The following is a 15288-nucleotide window of genomic DNA, read 5'->3' as shown; positions in this document are numbered from 1 at the left end:
GCTTCAGTATGTTTATATGCATTTGTAAAAATGCATCTTTATAAAATATTATAGTATGTACAATGAAACGTATAGCCTGTACAAAGAGTGTATCTACTAATAGTGAAAATCCATAAAAAATATATGCACCTACAAAGAATCTTTTTTTTTAGTTTAAACGTACCATGTGTGTACGTTAGTACCCACATTGTAACGTACGAAAATAAGTGCCAGATTTTTAATCCACTTTGTTTGCAATTTGCCTTGGAAACTTTGGATTACATATAATATAGATATGTTCTTTAACGTAGAAAAATATTCTCATACAAGAGGTACATCAAAACATTCAACACCGTAACTTTCAGAAATTAAAGTTCTGTAATTACAAATCGATATTTCTATTGTCAACAAACATCAAAAAGTATTTCAAACAATTCCATCCCAAACTAAATAAAAACATATCCAAAAATGGAAAACCGAATAAGGTTTGATAGGATTAGAGCATATTTACGAAAATGTATAGAAAAGGATAACGGTCTACTAGTTTATTACTTTAATATGTAGCATATCTTTATTAAAATCTACACTGTTGAAAAACGTGGTTCTAAAACCAGGCTTAAACTTTCATTAAACAAACTATACTTGGTTACTTTTAAATAATATTTTCTTACATAACCGCATTTATACATTAGTGTTTTATTTAATATCTTCAATGTATTTTAATTCAATTTATTTAGATTTATAAACCGCGATTAATAATCGATGAATTTTAAATTTCTTAATAATGTAGGTTATGTAAGAAATATTCTTCTACATATGTGTGTCTGTTTACAATGGTAATAAATTATGGACATTCTAAATAACTTAAATAACTTTTCAACCGCGAAACACTGGAAAATGAATTTCATCTAATACTCACTCCTACATCAAAAATTCTATATTTTTACTTCCATTTACGAAGTAAATGGCGAAAAATTTCGGTTTTCAGATTTCATCGGAAATATCCATTTTGACAATCCTTGAATCCATTTTGACTAGTTTCGGCGTAAAGTCTGTACGTACGTATGTACGTATCTCGCTTAACTGAAACACGATTGGCCGTCGGGTGTTAAATTTTGGGCTTAGGACTATTATAACATGTAGTTCAGCACCCACCCTTTGGATTGCAATCGACTGGACCAAAAGTGTCTAAAAAAGCCCAAAATCCAACTTTTTTTGGACTTTTTCTTAACTGCAGTAATAAGCCCTAATTGAGAGCTTTTCAACGATATATCTTAAGTGGTACTTATTTTCATAGGTTTCAGAGTTATAGCCAAATAAAACTTAAATTAATAAAATATTTGGATCTTATAAGGGAAGGCACGTCGGTTCGAATCAGATTTCATCTCCTTTTTTTAAACTTTTTTTTAAATTAATTTTCTTAACTTCTTTTTAAATTGAAATATATTGATTTATTAATAATTATTAACCCGTGATTGTAAAAATCTTTTTACAATAATCAATAATTCAATAATAACAATAAAAAAAAACTTTTTCCTTGTCAAGTAAATGAAATTCTCAACGATCACCCACTCGGCCCGTTCCTCCAATTTACACGGAGATCTAACGCCGACCCGATAATATCGAGCCGACAAATAGTTTCCGTGCGCATTAGCTCGTACGTAGGGTATACGTAAAGAACATGATAGGCTTCGTCCAACTGTCCACATCGTTGTAATCACATACCGGAGTCCACCAGGCCGAATCTCTGCAATCTGTCTCTGAAAGCGCCATACCCAGAAAGAAGTTGCGTCACGTACTTGTTAGGGTGTACCCAAGAGACGCCCCGCAAACCAACAACATCTGGAAAGAGACTGGGTTACAATAAAATCTCTTCGTGATAGGAACCGCTGAGACTCATGTAAAGTAATTTGATAATTTGAATTTATTTCACACCCGTCATACTTATTAGATTTGGCCTTCTACAATTTTCACTTCTTTTCACAACTAGAGAGGTATATTAAGGGCATTTATTTCAATACGGATGATCAACTGAACTACGCAGAGAGATCGTGGAACAAGAGAAGATCTTCAGCCTTCTTCACAGACAGAATGTTGAAACTACTTCACCGTTCGGAGAAATGTGTGGCTGTAAATGATGATTATGTAAAAAAATAAATGTAAGTTTTTGTTGTAAATGAAATGTACATTTATACTAAAGTTTTTCATTTGATTATCTCTTTTCATTTTTCAGTTATGAGTGACTGTGCATTACATTTCAGGGATCCCTCATACTATTCATAAAATTGAAAGTGTGTGTGTATGTGTGTATGTGTGTATGGAGGGTGTGTGTGAGAATATCATATAGTTAATGATAGTAAAACAATGAAGCTGTTCACTACCATAGGAATTCAGCATTTTTGGTATTTATAACATTAACTGAGGATATAAATATATAATAATTTTGTGGTTAATAATGTTTAAAATATTTTTTTTTTATATAGTTAAGAAAATAAAAAAATATAGGAAAGATAAATATTGCCATGTCAAGTGATCTATCTTTTCTTTACATAGCTGCTGTAATTATATCTATATTATTAATTATAATAATTATATCATTACTTAATAAGTTGCTATTGTACGAGTATAAGTCCTATTGTATTAGTATAAGTGTTATTGTATTGATTCTTGTATAAGTTTATACTGGATCTGGGGGGGATGGTATGCCTCGAGCTCGTTTTTAAGGGTAACGGGTGCCCGAGTGCTCACCAACCATGCTAATTTAAACCACCAATATCTGTTTCGGTTCCGCCTGGCAGCTGATGAGCTGTGCGTCTGTGGGGAGGTCCAGTCAAATGAACACCTGATGTTTTACTGCCCTGCTCTTGAGGTGGCCAGAGACCGGGCCACCCTGGAACTTAGAGGTCAAGGGGAAACTTGGTCACTCACAAGCGGCGAAGCCGCATTGTCGGGCCGTGTGGGAGTTTCTTGATGCAGTTGCTACGTTCAACCGACATCAGTAGTTTACCTAAGGGAAGAATCCATGCACTGCTGTCTGAAACTAACCTAGAAATATATGGCTGACCACCAGCCAATTAAGGCTCCAAGCGCCTTAATATGGTGGACAGATACTTGCTGGCATTCAGCGACCTAGGCGTGGCAGCGAATTGTTGTCTAGACATAATTAATTTTAATTTATGGATGTCATATATATTTTTAGTAGTTGACGGAATGCGCCTACCCATTTTAGTAAATATATGATAAGTGAGCGGTTGGGATACGTAAACCGGTGGTGTATGGCACTGCGCTTAGTCCGCTCATGCTGTTAGATAAGCTCTAGGAGTTATTTAGGACACTGGTCGCTAAACCTTTTCGAGACTAAGTAGCCGTTTGTGGCACAGACATTCGGTCTTATGCTTTAGGGCGACCGAATGGGTTGGTGGCAGGAGAAATGCCAAACAAACCAAAGTTGCTATTGTACCAGATCCTTTTATAATAACATTATTATTGTTTTGTATTAGCAGTACTCATGCAACTGTTTATTGTTTTTCTGATAAAATTTAGTTATATTTATAACTCAGAATAATACGGAAAAATCCCGGGAACAGATTACTTTTACTTGCTTTTCTTTAAGCGGGGTTCCTAAAGATCGCTCCGCATCTCGCATTTGGATCTCTAGACTTGCTTCTTCATCCACATACCCTCCACTATTCCTCTCTTTTTCATCACTCTTGGTATCCTTTCTCTCCGCGTCTTTTTGGTACTACCTCTCTTCCTTTTTGCTCCAGGACAATAATCTAATACTCCTTTTTGACCATCTCTCCTTACTCATCCGTTGAAAATGTTCAAACAAAACTAATTGTCTTTTGCGATTGTTTTAATTATGTAAGTTGTACTTTTTACCCTATCTCTAATTATCTCTTTCCTTATTCGGTCCAGTTTTGAAAGTCGGCACGCTCTAAAGAAAAAAATTCATTTCCAAAGCCTCCAAAAGTTCCCTGCTTCTTTTGCTCACCAACCAGCATTCTGAGTCTTAAGCCACATTAGGTTCTGCTACCACATTACGCAACATCTCTTTAGTTCTGACTGTTACCTTTGATGACCAGAGCTATTCGATTTCTGAATCGCCGCTCTTCCCTGACTAATCCTAGTTCTGATATCAACCTCACAACCTCCATCCTCAGGAATAAGTGTTCCCAGTGTTTCCCGATCTTAATCTTGTCACAATTTTACATCCCGTTTTCCTTAAATTAATTTTCACAACCCATTTAAGTCATTCCTCCCTTAATTTCCTTAGCATATACGAGATATCCTTAGCATCATTAGTCAACACCAACTGATCGTCCGCAAAGAACAGTGTGTACAGGCGATTATTTCCTGTGTTTAAAATTATTTGTAAATAAATTTAAAAAAAAAAAAAAAATATTCTAATAAATTAATACATGCCGTTCTATACGTAATTATATATTATCTGTTTATACTGTTATTAATAACATCGTTATCAAAAAGTTATTCAGAGATAGTTTTCATTCTATATTCTATTACTAGTAAAGATTTAACTTTATCTGTTATCTTATATTAAAAGAAGAAGTCTACAAAGAGTTAGGGGAAAATTTAGAATTTAAAATATATATATTTTTAAGCAATACACACTTGTATTACTTGCATTTAATTTGCATAATGTAGTACTTTGAATATTAGAGGTGAATATAACCATTATGAACGACAGTATTTATGAATGACCTTCTAGTTTAGGTTTGTATATTTTTTTGGCAATACGCCTGTTTTTTTTTATTTTAAATTTTACATAATATCTTGACTAAGTGTATTAAGAATTCGTTTAAGATAGCTAGTAGGATACTGTGTTGAAATAACAAAAATAATATAAATAAAAAATGAATAATTATAGAGCGAATATTTCTGGCATAGTTAAAGTATTTTTTAAGTCTATTTTTATTAATATATGTTTATTGTTAACCCATACCAGAGAATGATTTTTTCTCACTTAGTAGTATTGTAGTAATTTGTAGAATTTAAAATAGATTTTTAATCTATTCGAACATTTTTAATCTTTACGTTACAAGTAGAAATTTCTGTTTTTTTAAGACAAGCTAGTTTATAGACAAAATATCTTCAATAAACGAAATTCTTCTTGGTTTTAATATGCTACAATACATTTTAGTTTTATTTTTATCCTGCGTACACAAATTATACGTACGTAAATACGTATGTATTAGGAGGCCAGGTCTGTCCGATTAACAGCTCAGCCACAGATTGATTTTTTTGGGTACCGGATAGGAAACAAGAAGCCCTAGCTAAATTTATAGGCATGGAACCTCTACCAAAACATACAGATACTAAGGACAAGTTAAATGAAATACGTTCCTACGTCCTTAGAACGATCCAGTAATACAAAAAACAACAGAACATCACGAAAGAGCATCAGGGTTAAGAGAAAAGAAACTTCCCTCGTAGAAAATCTGTGAAACTAGACGAACAAAATCACTCGCTTAAAGGACTGCCAGGAAGAGATTCAATAACTACCCAAGCGAGTGGTCATTTACCCCGCAATTATTTGTAGAATTAGGGTATCTTTACCCAGCTTGGTAATCAAACAAACTGAGGTATCAGGGATACGCCTCCAAGTATTTAAGGGAATACGTCTTATATGACCGATATTTGGGTGAATGGGTGTTAATGAAATAACTCATTTTTGAAATATCTATTACTGTGAAACGATTTAATATTAAACTCATGTTCTTAACGTCTCATCGACGATGATAGAGAAATTTAACATTTTAAATTATTTTTTTACGTTATTGCTGTCATTTGACTACGGTGCCAGATCTTCGAGAAACGTACTCGTACTGGACTGATCGGCGGCGCGTAAGTTTTCTTTGTCTAGACGGTCTAACTGGTTCAATTAATGTGAATGACACCTTTTCCAACTTGTCTTGTGATTTATTCTCCTGCGTCCATTTCCTTAATCTATTACGCATATATCCTGGCATTATAAAAAAACAAAATGAATATTTTTTTTTCTAAAAACGCTAAATAAATCTAAAAAAAAAAGTATTTTATTATGACTAATTGTTAGGTTTTACAGTAATTCAGAGTTTTTCTATTAATTGACGGTGATAAATTAAATATTTACACTTTCATAATTTATATATTATTTGAAAATATAAATATATTTCATAATTTTTGCAGTTACTTAAAAAAATAAGGCTAATAACAAAATCGAGTTAAATATTGTAAAATAAAGTTCCAAACTTTCTCAAGGAAGGAAATAAAAACAGAAATCCTAATATAGTTAGAACATCTCCGTTGTAGAAAGGTTCATTAATTAAATTTGTAGGGGGAATAACGATAGCATCTAAGACTTCTTTTAAAATACTAGCAGGAAAATTATCAATATCCAAGGAATATTTACTCTTTAAAAATTAAAATACGACGTTTAACTTTCTGGGTATCAAAAGGAGAAAAAAAAGATTCATCAACAAAATTATTCAACGTGAATAGGTTTGTTTGAAATGGATCATTACTATTACTGATCTTACTCAAATTTAAGTAATTATTATTATTATTATTTTTTTTAACTGAATTTTTACGGGCATCGACTGCTAAGGTCATTAGCCCTCGTCACATTCTTTAAAAGAAATTATTATCTCCATCAGGGTCGTCATATGTAAGAGTGTAAAGGGACCTTACATTTTATTTAAAAACACAAACTTCACAATAAACATTAAGACATAAAAGACAAGGACAATCACAAACACTTACGGGGTGTAAAGGGCCCCAATATTAAAATTTGAGATAAGGTTCTCAAAAGACCATGAAATTAAAATTAAAATTAAACTTATCAATACCATTTCTTTCTTTATATATATATATAAAACTACCGCTTAGAGATTCTTTTATCACAGCTTTAAACTTTCATTTTATAGACTTTTAAGAAGTCCACTGGCGTGTAAAAATGCAACTATATTTTCTTCATTTCTATTATCCAGATCAGCACTAATATTATTTGTAAGACGGAACCTCCTTCTGAGGTCCTCATATATGGTACACTCTTCTATTAGATGCTTGATTGTCAGTGTTTTATTACAAACACCGCACATTGGTCTCACTTCGCCGGTTAACATATATAAATTTGTTAATCGCGTGTGACCGATTCTAAGTCTGGTCACCGCTACTTGTTCCCGGCGAGTCAACTTAAAGTCGCTTTTCCATTTATAAGGAGAAGTTTTTACTGAGTTTAATTTTGTATTTAAACTCTTCCATTCAGCATTCCACTTGTTTTTTACTATGTTTGTTAGACGGTTTTTAACATCTGCCACTCTTACAGGAAAGCTTCGTCTGCGATTTCATTACCTGTAATACCAGCATGCCCCGGAGTCCATACAAATACGCATCGCTGTCCTCGTTGTTTTAGAACATATAATTTTAGAACGTAATAATAATAATTATTATTATTATTATTATTTTTATTACTATGCGACAAAACAATCAAAATACGCGTTTATTCTACATTTTCATTTTTGTAAACGATTCTTGGATTTATTATTTGTTTAATTAACGAAATTCTTACTAAGTACAAAGTTAGACTTAAATAAGACCAAGTAAACTCTTCAGCTGTTAATCTCTTAGATATGGGGAAGATATAAGGCGATTAAAGTCGATACATGTACCGGACCTAGGAACCTAATAGTGAAACTCAGAACGAGGCCTCTCTTCTTAACTTGTGCATCGTAAAAGTTTGTATGTTTATGTTTACGATCATTTATGTTTGTAATGTTATTTGTTCCTATGTTACTATTATTCTTTTTATGTTATGGTTTTATTCGTAGTACTGGACATTATTATAATTTCTAGTTCGTTACTGGGTGGACTTAAACAATGTTTAAGCTATCGTGATTTACCGTTGATATCTAGAATGTAATTAAGGTATTTTAAAGGAAACACCTTTATAACTTGATTATTGTAATGAATTTACTTACGGTTTCTAATCTACGAAACTATAAATATAATCTGAGTCAAAAAAAAATTAAAAAAATTTAATTTTATTGCAACCAACTATTTTACTGAAAGAACTGAAAAAAAGAGTATCGCTGTGTATCAAACAAAATTAATTATAATTTAAAGAAAAAAAAAAATTTTACATTAAGGAAAATCAAAATATTGCTTTATGTAACATACATAAAAATAAAGAATTACAGGAATGATTCATTTGGTATTTTCTGTTAAAAAGCCAAAATTCAGTTTTCGATTCTTAATCATACGAGACTATAGCATTAATAAATCTTGAAGTAAATATGTTATTTTATATTCTATTATTAAATTAAATTAATATACGTGATATGTTTTCATTATTATTTTATCGATTTCAGATTTATAATCTGACTGATTTGTTTTAAATAGGTTTCGCAATTCTATTAAATGGAATTTACATGTGTTAACGTTTAAAAATTCGCTGTTTATAATGATTAAAAACCTTCTGTCAATCGTACATCGCGACTAGTTTAATATGACGTTTACGCGCGCGCGCGCGCGCGCGAGTGTTTGTGTGTGTGTGTGTGTGTGTGTGCGGGCTAGCGGGCGCGTACGAGTGTGTATGTATGTTTATATGTATTTTGCAAGTTTAAATGTGTAAAGCAAGTTGAGTAACAGATATGCTATTTCTGTGCCAAATAATTCGCTGATCAGGTGGGAGATTTTTTTCTGTGTTTTTTTTTTTACTTTAATATGGGGCGTTGTCAGGCAGTGGGGTAAACGAGATTGCATTAAAGGTGGACTATATAAACCATTACTACCCTCAATGTCTTTATCAATTCACTTTCAACTTAGTTGCTACTTACAACTAACTTAATCAACAATGTACAAGGTATTTAAATGTTATTTTATATTTTAAAGTTAGTTACTTTTTTTTTTATTGTGCATTCTGCAACGTTATTTAGTTTTAAATTTTATTTAAGTAAAATATGTAACACCGTTAGGAATTTTTTTTAAATATATTACTGCAGAGCGATATACAATTTTATATACGAGCAAAAGTGCAAATTAAAAAAATCCGACTGGATAATTTATGTTAAATTCGATTTGAATGAATAAAATTTATTAAAACATTTTATAAAAACTGACTATTTCTTAAGATGGATATTAAATTTTTATGAGGCAATGTACGGGCACTGATAGACAGATAAATAAATCAAAACTGCAGTACAAATAAATTAATACCTGATAATAAATTTCATGGTTTTGTTTACACCAGATTTAATTTATAATACGTCTAAAGTCTTTATAAATTTAATATTTTTTTTTATTTTTTGTTAATTTTTATGAAAATTTATTCATAAAAAAAAAATACATATGTAGACTATCGTTTCGTGCAGATGTTTTAGTACATCAGTACACTAATTATTATTTTATAATCTGAATTTTTCATAAAAATAACAATATGAAACGATAGGTATGAATATATGTAAAATCCGTAGAATTCTGGTACAGATAAATTGTCACTTAAAAAAAAGAAATATATGAATTGTATTAACATTTTTATTGGATATTAATTTTATATTACTAAAATTACTTCGTAATATATTAATTTTGTTTCAAATGTATTGTTGTGTTGATTGTACAACTTTTTTCATTATTGAATCAAATCTCAGGAAAACTATTCCTTATATCTTACTGTATCTTTTTACTGTAGTTATCGGGGGATAGAAAAGAATAACAGTAAATAAGAACAATTTCCATGAGTAAAATAAAAATATTTTTTCATTTATTTATCTTTTTCGAGGTTTACCTAGATTTCACTTTCCGTTTAGTTTAGTATAAAACAAATAATTCAATAAAGAAGATACAGAATTTTTAGGTCTTTCTTATTGTCTATCACTAAACATTTTATCTTAAATATTACATAAACTTTATTAAATTAATTATTTACATAATTTAAGTTTTTGAAGTTAAACAAGTAGAATGTTAAACTCCATTTATTTAAATTATAATAATTTTTTACTTAGTTAAGTAATTATTCTTATTATTTCATAACTGTACCGATTACGATGCAGTTGTTTATCTATGATTCGGTAATAAATATACTCATCCTTAAGAATATCTATTTAGTAATTAAGTGAATGCATAAATAATTAGCGAAAGTATTTTTTTTTATATGTGCTAGTTTAGTCAATGTGAATTTAGAACTGGCAAAATAATTTGGAGCCCCTGTTATTTCACCTCCTCCTCCCATTATTTATATTTTATTTCTGCTTATGGGCTAGTTAACTGTATCATAATGATTTGTAACAATGCCAGATCTGTTTATGGAATTACCGGTTTAAATTTGTGTTTCTGGTTTAGTAGTTCACAACGTATGGAAAAATAACTTCGAAAAAGCAACATAATTAATTTTACAAAAATATATTCCCGAAGGATTTTCAAAATTGTTCCATCTTATTACATTAGAAACTAAATTATCTGAAATAAGTAAGCTTTAAAATTTCGGATAATTGATCATTCTCGATCTCCACCCATGTAATTTTTGATATTTTTTTTAAATTTCATAATCAATTTGAAGTTTAAAAATTTTGGTTAAATTAACACATACAATCACCGTTAAGCAATTTTTATTATATTTTGATAGGAATAGTTCATTGAGAGAATTTTACATGCAATTTCTTTTTAGAAAAATCTTTTCGATAACGTGGCTTAATTCACATATCAGATTGTTACTCTGGTTAATAAAACTGATTCCAGTTAACTGTAATCAAGTATTGTTATCAAAGCATAGAAAAAAAATGATACAATTACGTGCAACTAAGCAGTGTTGATAAATACTACACCGTTGTGAATTTTGATAGCTTGGGACACGATCAAAACGGCTTAGAGTCAGATGGTATTTGCAAAGGAACAAGTTCTAGACCTCTTACAAGGTAATTTTATGAAGTGATTACTTTTAGAATTTTTTTCAACCCTAATCAACCCTAACGGTAACATTCTTTTGCATACAAGTATGTTTCGTAGAAATTGCAACCAATAATTTATTAAAAAAATTTTCATGTTCAAAAAAAAATTATCAATTTTGAAAAAAAACATATTTTGTTGAAAATGTTATATGTTTTGTCACTGAAAAAACATCTTATTTAAAAAATCAGGAATATATCATAAACTTTGTAATTATTTATAACTATCAAGCTACTAAAACTAAAAGCACGTAAATAAATTCTCACTTTGTCTCTTCTGTCACTGTTTCTAATTATAAGAAAATGTGTTTTCTTTTTCTACTAATAACATTATTAAAAAAGGAATTTATAATTTATGTAGGTAAAGTTGTATAGAGGTTTCTACTAATGAAATTTGTTTTTTATTTTCTTTTTACAAAAAACTTAGGTATTTATATTCAATGGATTTTTGGTAAAACTGTAAAAGGTAGATTTGATGGTAGAATGGTGATAATCAGATATGAAATTTTTCACAAGGTACAAATTTCGTTAGCTCATTCCTTTAAATAAGTTTATATCAGAACGATATCTCTCCACACCTCTTTCATCTAAATTCAATAAAACTTGTAAAAAAAGATGGTAAAAGAAAAAAATAAATGAGCATATATTAGATAAAAAAGTATATTATTATTATTATTATAATTTAAAAAATAGTTTATTAATAATAATTATAGTGCATTATTTTTTATGACCAGTAAAATACTGTTAAACGAGAAAAATTTGTTAAAGTGTGTCAATTATTCTCTTTGCGGTTTTTATTTTGTGTGAATACAAAGAATATAATATCCGTTTAATACTTTACATGACACACATTATTTATGGCATAATATCTATTGGATACCAGTAATAAAATTGGAAAAAAAAATTATCATTTAATGCATGTCAAATATCAAATTTTCTCCAATTAAGATATATAAGTATATTATTTTTTTTACGTAATAATAAATGACATAACCAACAAATAGAATTATAATTATATCTATAATAAAATAATTTCATGAACTATTAATTGCAATTACCTTCTTAGTTTAATTGTTGTTAATTAAAAATAGAACAAAAAAAAAATCAATAAACTTTAACTGGATATAAATACCAAAATTATCGTTGCGTAATTTTACGATTGTAGTTAAAAAGATTTCACTGCTTTCACATAATTAGTGATCTCAGTCTGGACAAGACTAAAACGTAAACTAAAATAATTAGGATTTTAATGTTTTATAAAGAAAAAAATACTTTTAATAATTTTTTTATGAACTATTTATTACAAATAAAAGGTTTTAGTTCAATAAAAATATATTGTTACAATAAATATAAGTGTTGGACTTTATAAGTAAATTTATTTACATTTTATGCTACTGATATATTCTAGTAGATAGGAACAAGCGTCAGATGTCGTTTATACCAATAAAAATAATGGAAATGTTCGTAAACGTAAAAAAAAGTTCATTTAACATCATTAAGACCGACTTTAACAGAAAACTACGCAATCTTTCCAACTGTATTTTATCGTTGTAGACAGAGCTTGTATAAACTTCTAAGACACTCAGATAAGTCTTATTAAGTGCAAAGAAGCACAATAAATGATTTGTGTATAACTTTCTGCCCTTTCTAGCACTCTCCCCTCTAACATTAGTAGTTGACTCGTTTCAGAAAATTTCCATTCGCAAAACTCTTTTAAGGAATGGCAGAAAAGACATTCAGATCAATTATGATAATTCTAATATAAGATATTGTGAAAAGGTGAAAACTTTAAGCATACTAAGCCTCAGAACAAAATCAAGCTTATTGTTTTATTAATAGGTATGCTAAATTTTAGCCTAGTATAAAATGGATAGTTCTTAAAGAAAAAAAATTGCACGTGATCTTGAATTTTCCTTGACTATGGAGGATGATTCTATTCTACGAACAGTAAGGATAAATATTTTGCGATAGTGTAAGGATTTTCAGTAAATTCCATCTTAAAAGCTATGAAATTTTGTCGATAAGTTGTAGGAAAAATTTAACTAATTTCAGAGTGAAAAGATCAAGTGCTGAAATTTGGATAGTTATTTATAAATTTTTAAATAAAATCTCTCTCACACACACACACACACACACACACACACACACACACACACACACACACACACACATTTTTTAAATAAATTTTCAGTACGAAATAACATTGATTATAATCGTAATAAGAAATCTGTTCTATGAGCACATGATAATTCAAATCCATTAAGATTATTCATTAATTCATACAGTAACTACAAGGGGACGATCAATTACGTTTACTGTAGTTTTTATTTTTAAATTAAAGATAAATTTTTTTATCGTATGAAATTGTCAGTTCTAAATGAATTCAAACCATAAAGATCGCGTTTAAAAATTAGATCTATAATTACATTTTTTACACATAAGCTCGAAGCTTATGTGTGAAAACATGGAATGAACATTTTTTGTAATGAATGAAAGATGCCATGCCCAACCAATATTCGAACCCGGGACCTTCGAAATGAAAGGCTATCATTTCGTCATCGAGGCCGATTTACTATGACGGATTTGATATAATTTATAAATATATTTATTTTTTTAAATTAATTTTTATTGTCATAGTTACTAGTTGTTTACTATGGTTGTTATGGTAAAATTAATGAAACTTCATTAAGATTTATTGAAGACTGAAATATCTGCCGATTGTAATTTGATTCCTTCAAAATAGAAATGGTTTTAAAATAAATTAAAAAAAAAAAAGTAACTTGTTCTTTGCGTAAAAAATATTAAAAAAAGAATACATAATGTGCAAACAGGGAGTAATGATCAAATAAATTTTCTCGATAAATCGTTTTTATTTTTAATACTGAAAAAACTTCTCTGGTTCATTAGGCGACAAAATAACAATATTATAGTTGAAATTTAAATTCCCTTACTAGATAATTATTTTGTTCATTGTTAACCGTAAATCTTATACTGACATTGAATCGAAAGATTTAATATTAATATCATTATAATTATCTGACTGTAACATGATTACTGACTATATTACGATTAATGATACTTTATAAATAGGTTAATTAAGTCTCTTGTTTTGTACAACTATATTCGTACTCGTGATGTTTGATTAACTAACGCTTCTTGTTGATATTAATTCTTGATCAATCTTATTTCTTATGACATGTATCATCTGTCGATTTCCTTTTTAGATTAGCTTCACTTATTAACACGTTGATTAGTTAATATTGCGATCTGGGTGGGTATGTTAGGATATCTTACGAAATTTTGTCTTCGTTACATTTATTAATGTCAGTCTACTTGTTATCTCGTTACGTGACGTTTACCTGTGATTATTAGTTTTATTAAGTATTTATCGTTTTAATGAGTCATAAAATTTTGAAATGTTGATGAATTGTAAAGAATAATTTCAAACGAACTTGTTTTTTTTTATTTACAGTTCGTCGTACTCGCCGCCCTCATGGCTGTTGCCAACGCCGGTTACATAGCCGCTCCCGCAGTCGGTTACGCCGCAGCTCACGCATACGCTCCAGCTGCAGTAACCTCTCAGTCATCAAACATCCTCAGAAGCTACGGTAACTTGGGTCAAGTATCTACATACACCAAGACAATCGACACCCCGTACTCCAGCGTCAGAAAATCTGACGTAAGAGTAAGCAACCCAGGATACGCCACATACGCCCCAGCCGCATACGCCGCCCCAGCATACCACGCACCAGCCGTCGCCGCTTACCACGCCCCCGCCGTAGCAGCTTACCATGCACCAGCTGTAGCCGCTCCAGTCGTCGCTAAGGCATACGCCCCGGCCGCTATCGGTGTAGCATACTCTGCTGCCCCAGCTGTCGCTCATTACTCGTTCGATGGATTTGGCGCTCACTACGGTTGGTAAATAATGTAAATAAATCTATCATCGACAACGTATAAATGTTTGCTCCGAAATAATCAAAATTTTTCTTCGACTTCACTCTAATTAATTTATTACATTTCACTTTGTAAATATCTCTCATACACTTGTACGTCCGAAGCACGTTACTTTGTAGATAAATAAATTTCCGTTAAATAAAAAACAAATTCCGTAATAATTGTTGTTTTATTTTCATTTATATCAATAATCCTGATTTCTGATAATTCTGTGTATGTATTTTTTTTTAATTTTTAGTAGGTACTATAATCATAAAGATTGTAGATAAGATGAGTAACAAATCACTCCCAAAAGGAATAGCTAATCACAAGAATAACCAACATAACACTACGTACTTATTAGCAAATGTGAGATGTGAAGAAGTTTATCCGTTGCTTTTTTGACTATTCCTAATGTACTGTTGCATATCAATAT

General features: G+C 30.1%; 1 protein-coding gene across 1 annotated transcript; it reads left to right on the top strand.

The window, feature by feature from the left end:
* Nucleotides 1-8728: 8728 nt before the first annotated feature.
* On the top strand, nt 8729-14983 carry LOC142324590 (cuticle protein 76-like). The gene is made up of 2 exons (XM_075365437.1): nt 8729-8842; nt 14392-14983. The coding sequence occupies exons 1-2, from the start codon at nt 8834-8836 to the stop codon at nt 14839-14841; spliced, it is 459 nt and encodes a 152-aa protein (XP_075221552.1). The 5' UTR covers nt 8729-8833; the 3' UTR covers nt 14842-14983.
* The last annotated feature ends 305 nt before the right edge of the window (nt 14984-15288 follow it).

The sequence above is a fragment of the Lycorma delicatula genome, chromosome 5 (assembly GCF_047948215.1).
Source record: "Lycorma delicatula isolate Av1 chromosome 5, ASM4794821v1, whole genome shotgun sequence".
NCBI classification, from domain to species: Eukaryota; Metazoa; Arthropoda; class Insecta; order Hemiptera; family Fulgoridae; genus Lycorma; species Lycorma delicatula.
Note: the sequence above shows the minus strand (reverse complement) of the source record. Positions and strands in the feature narration are given on the sequence as shown.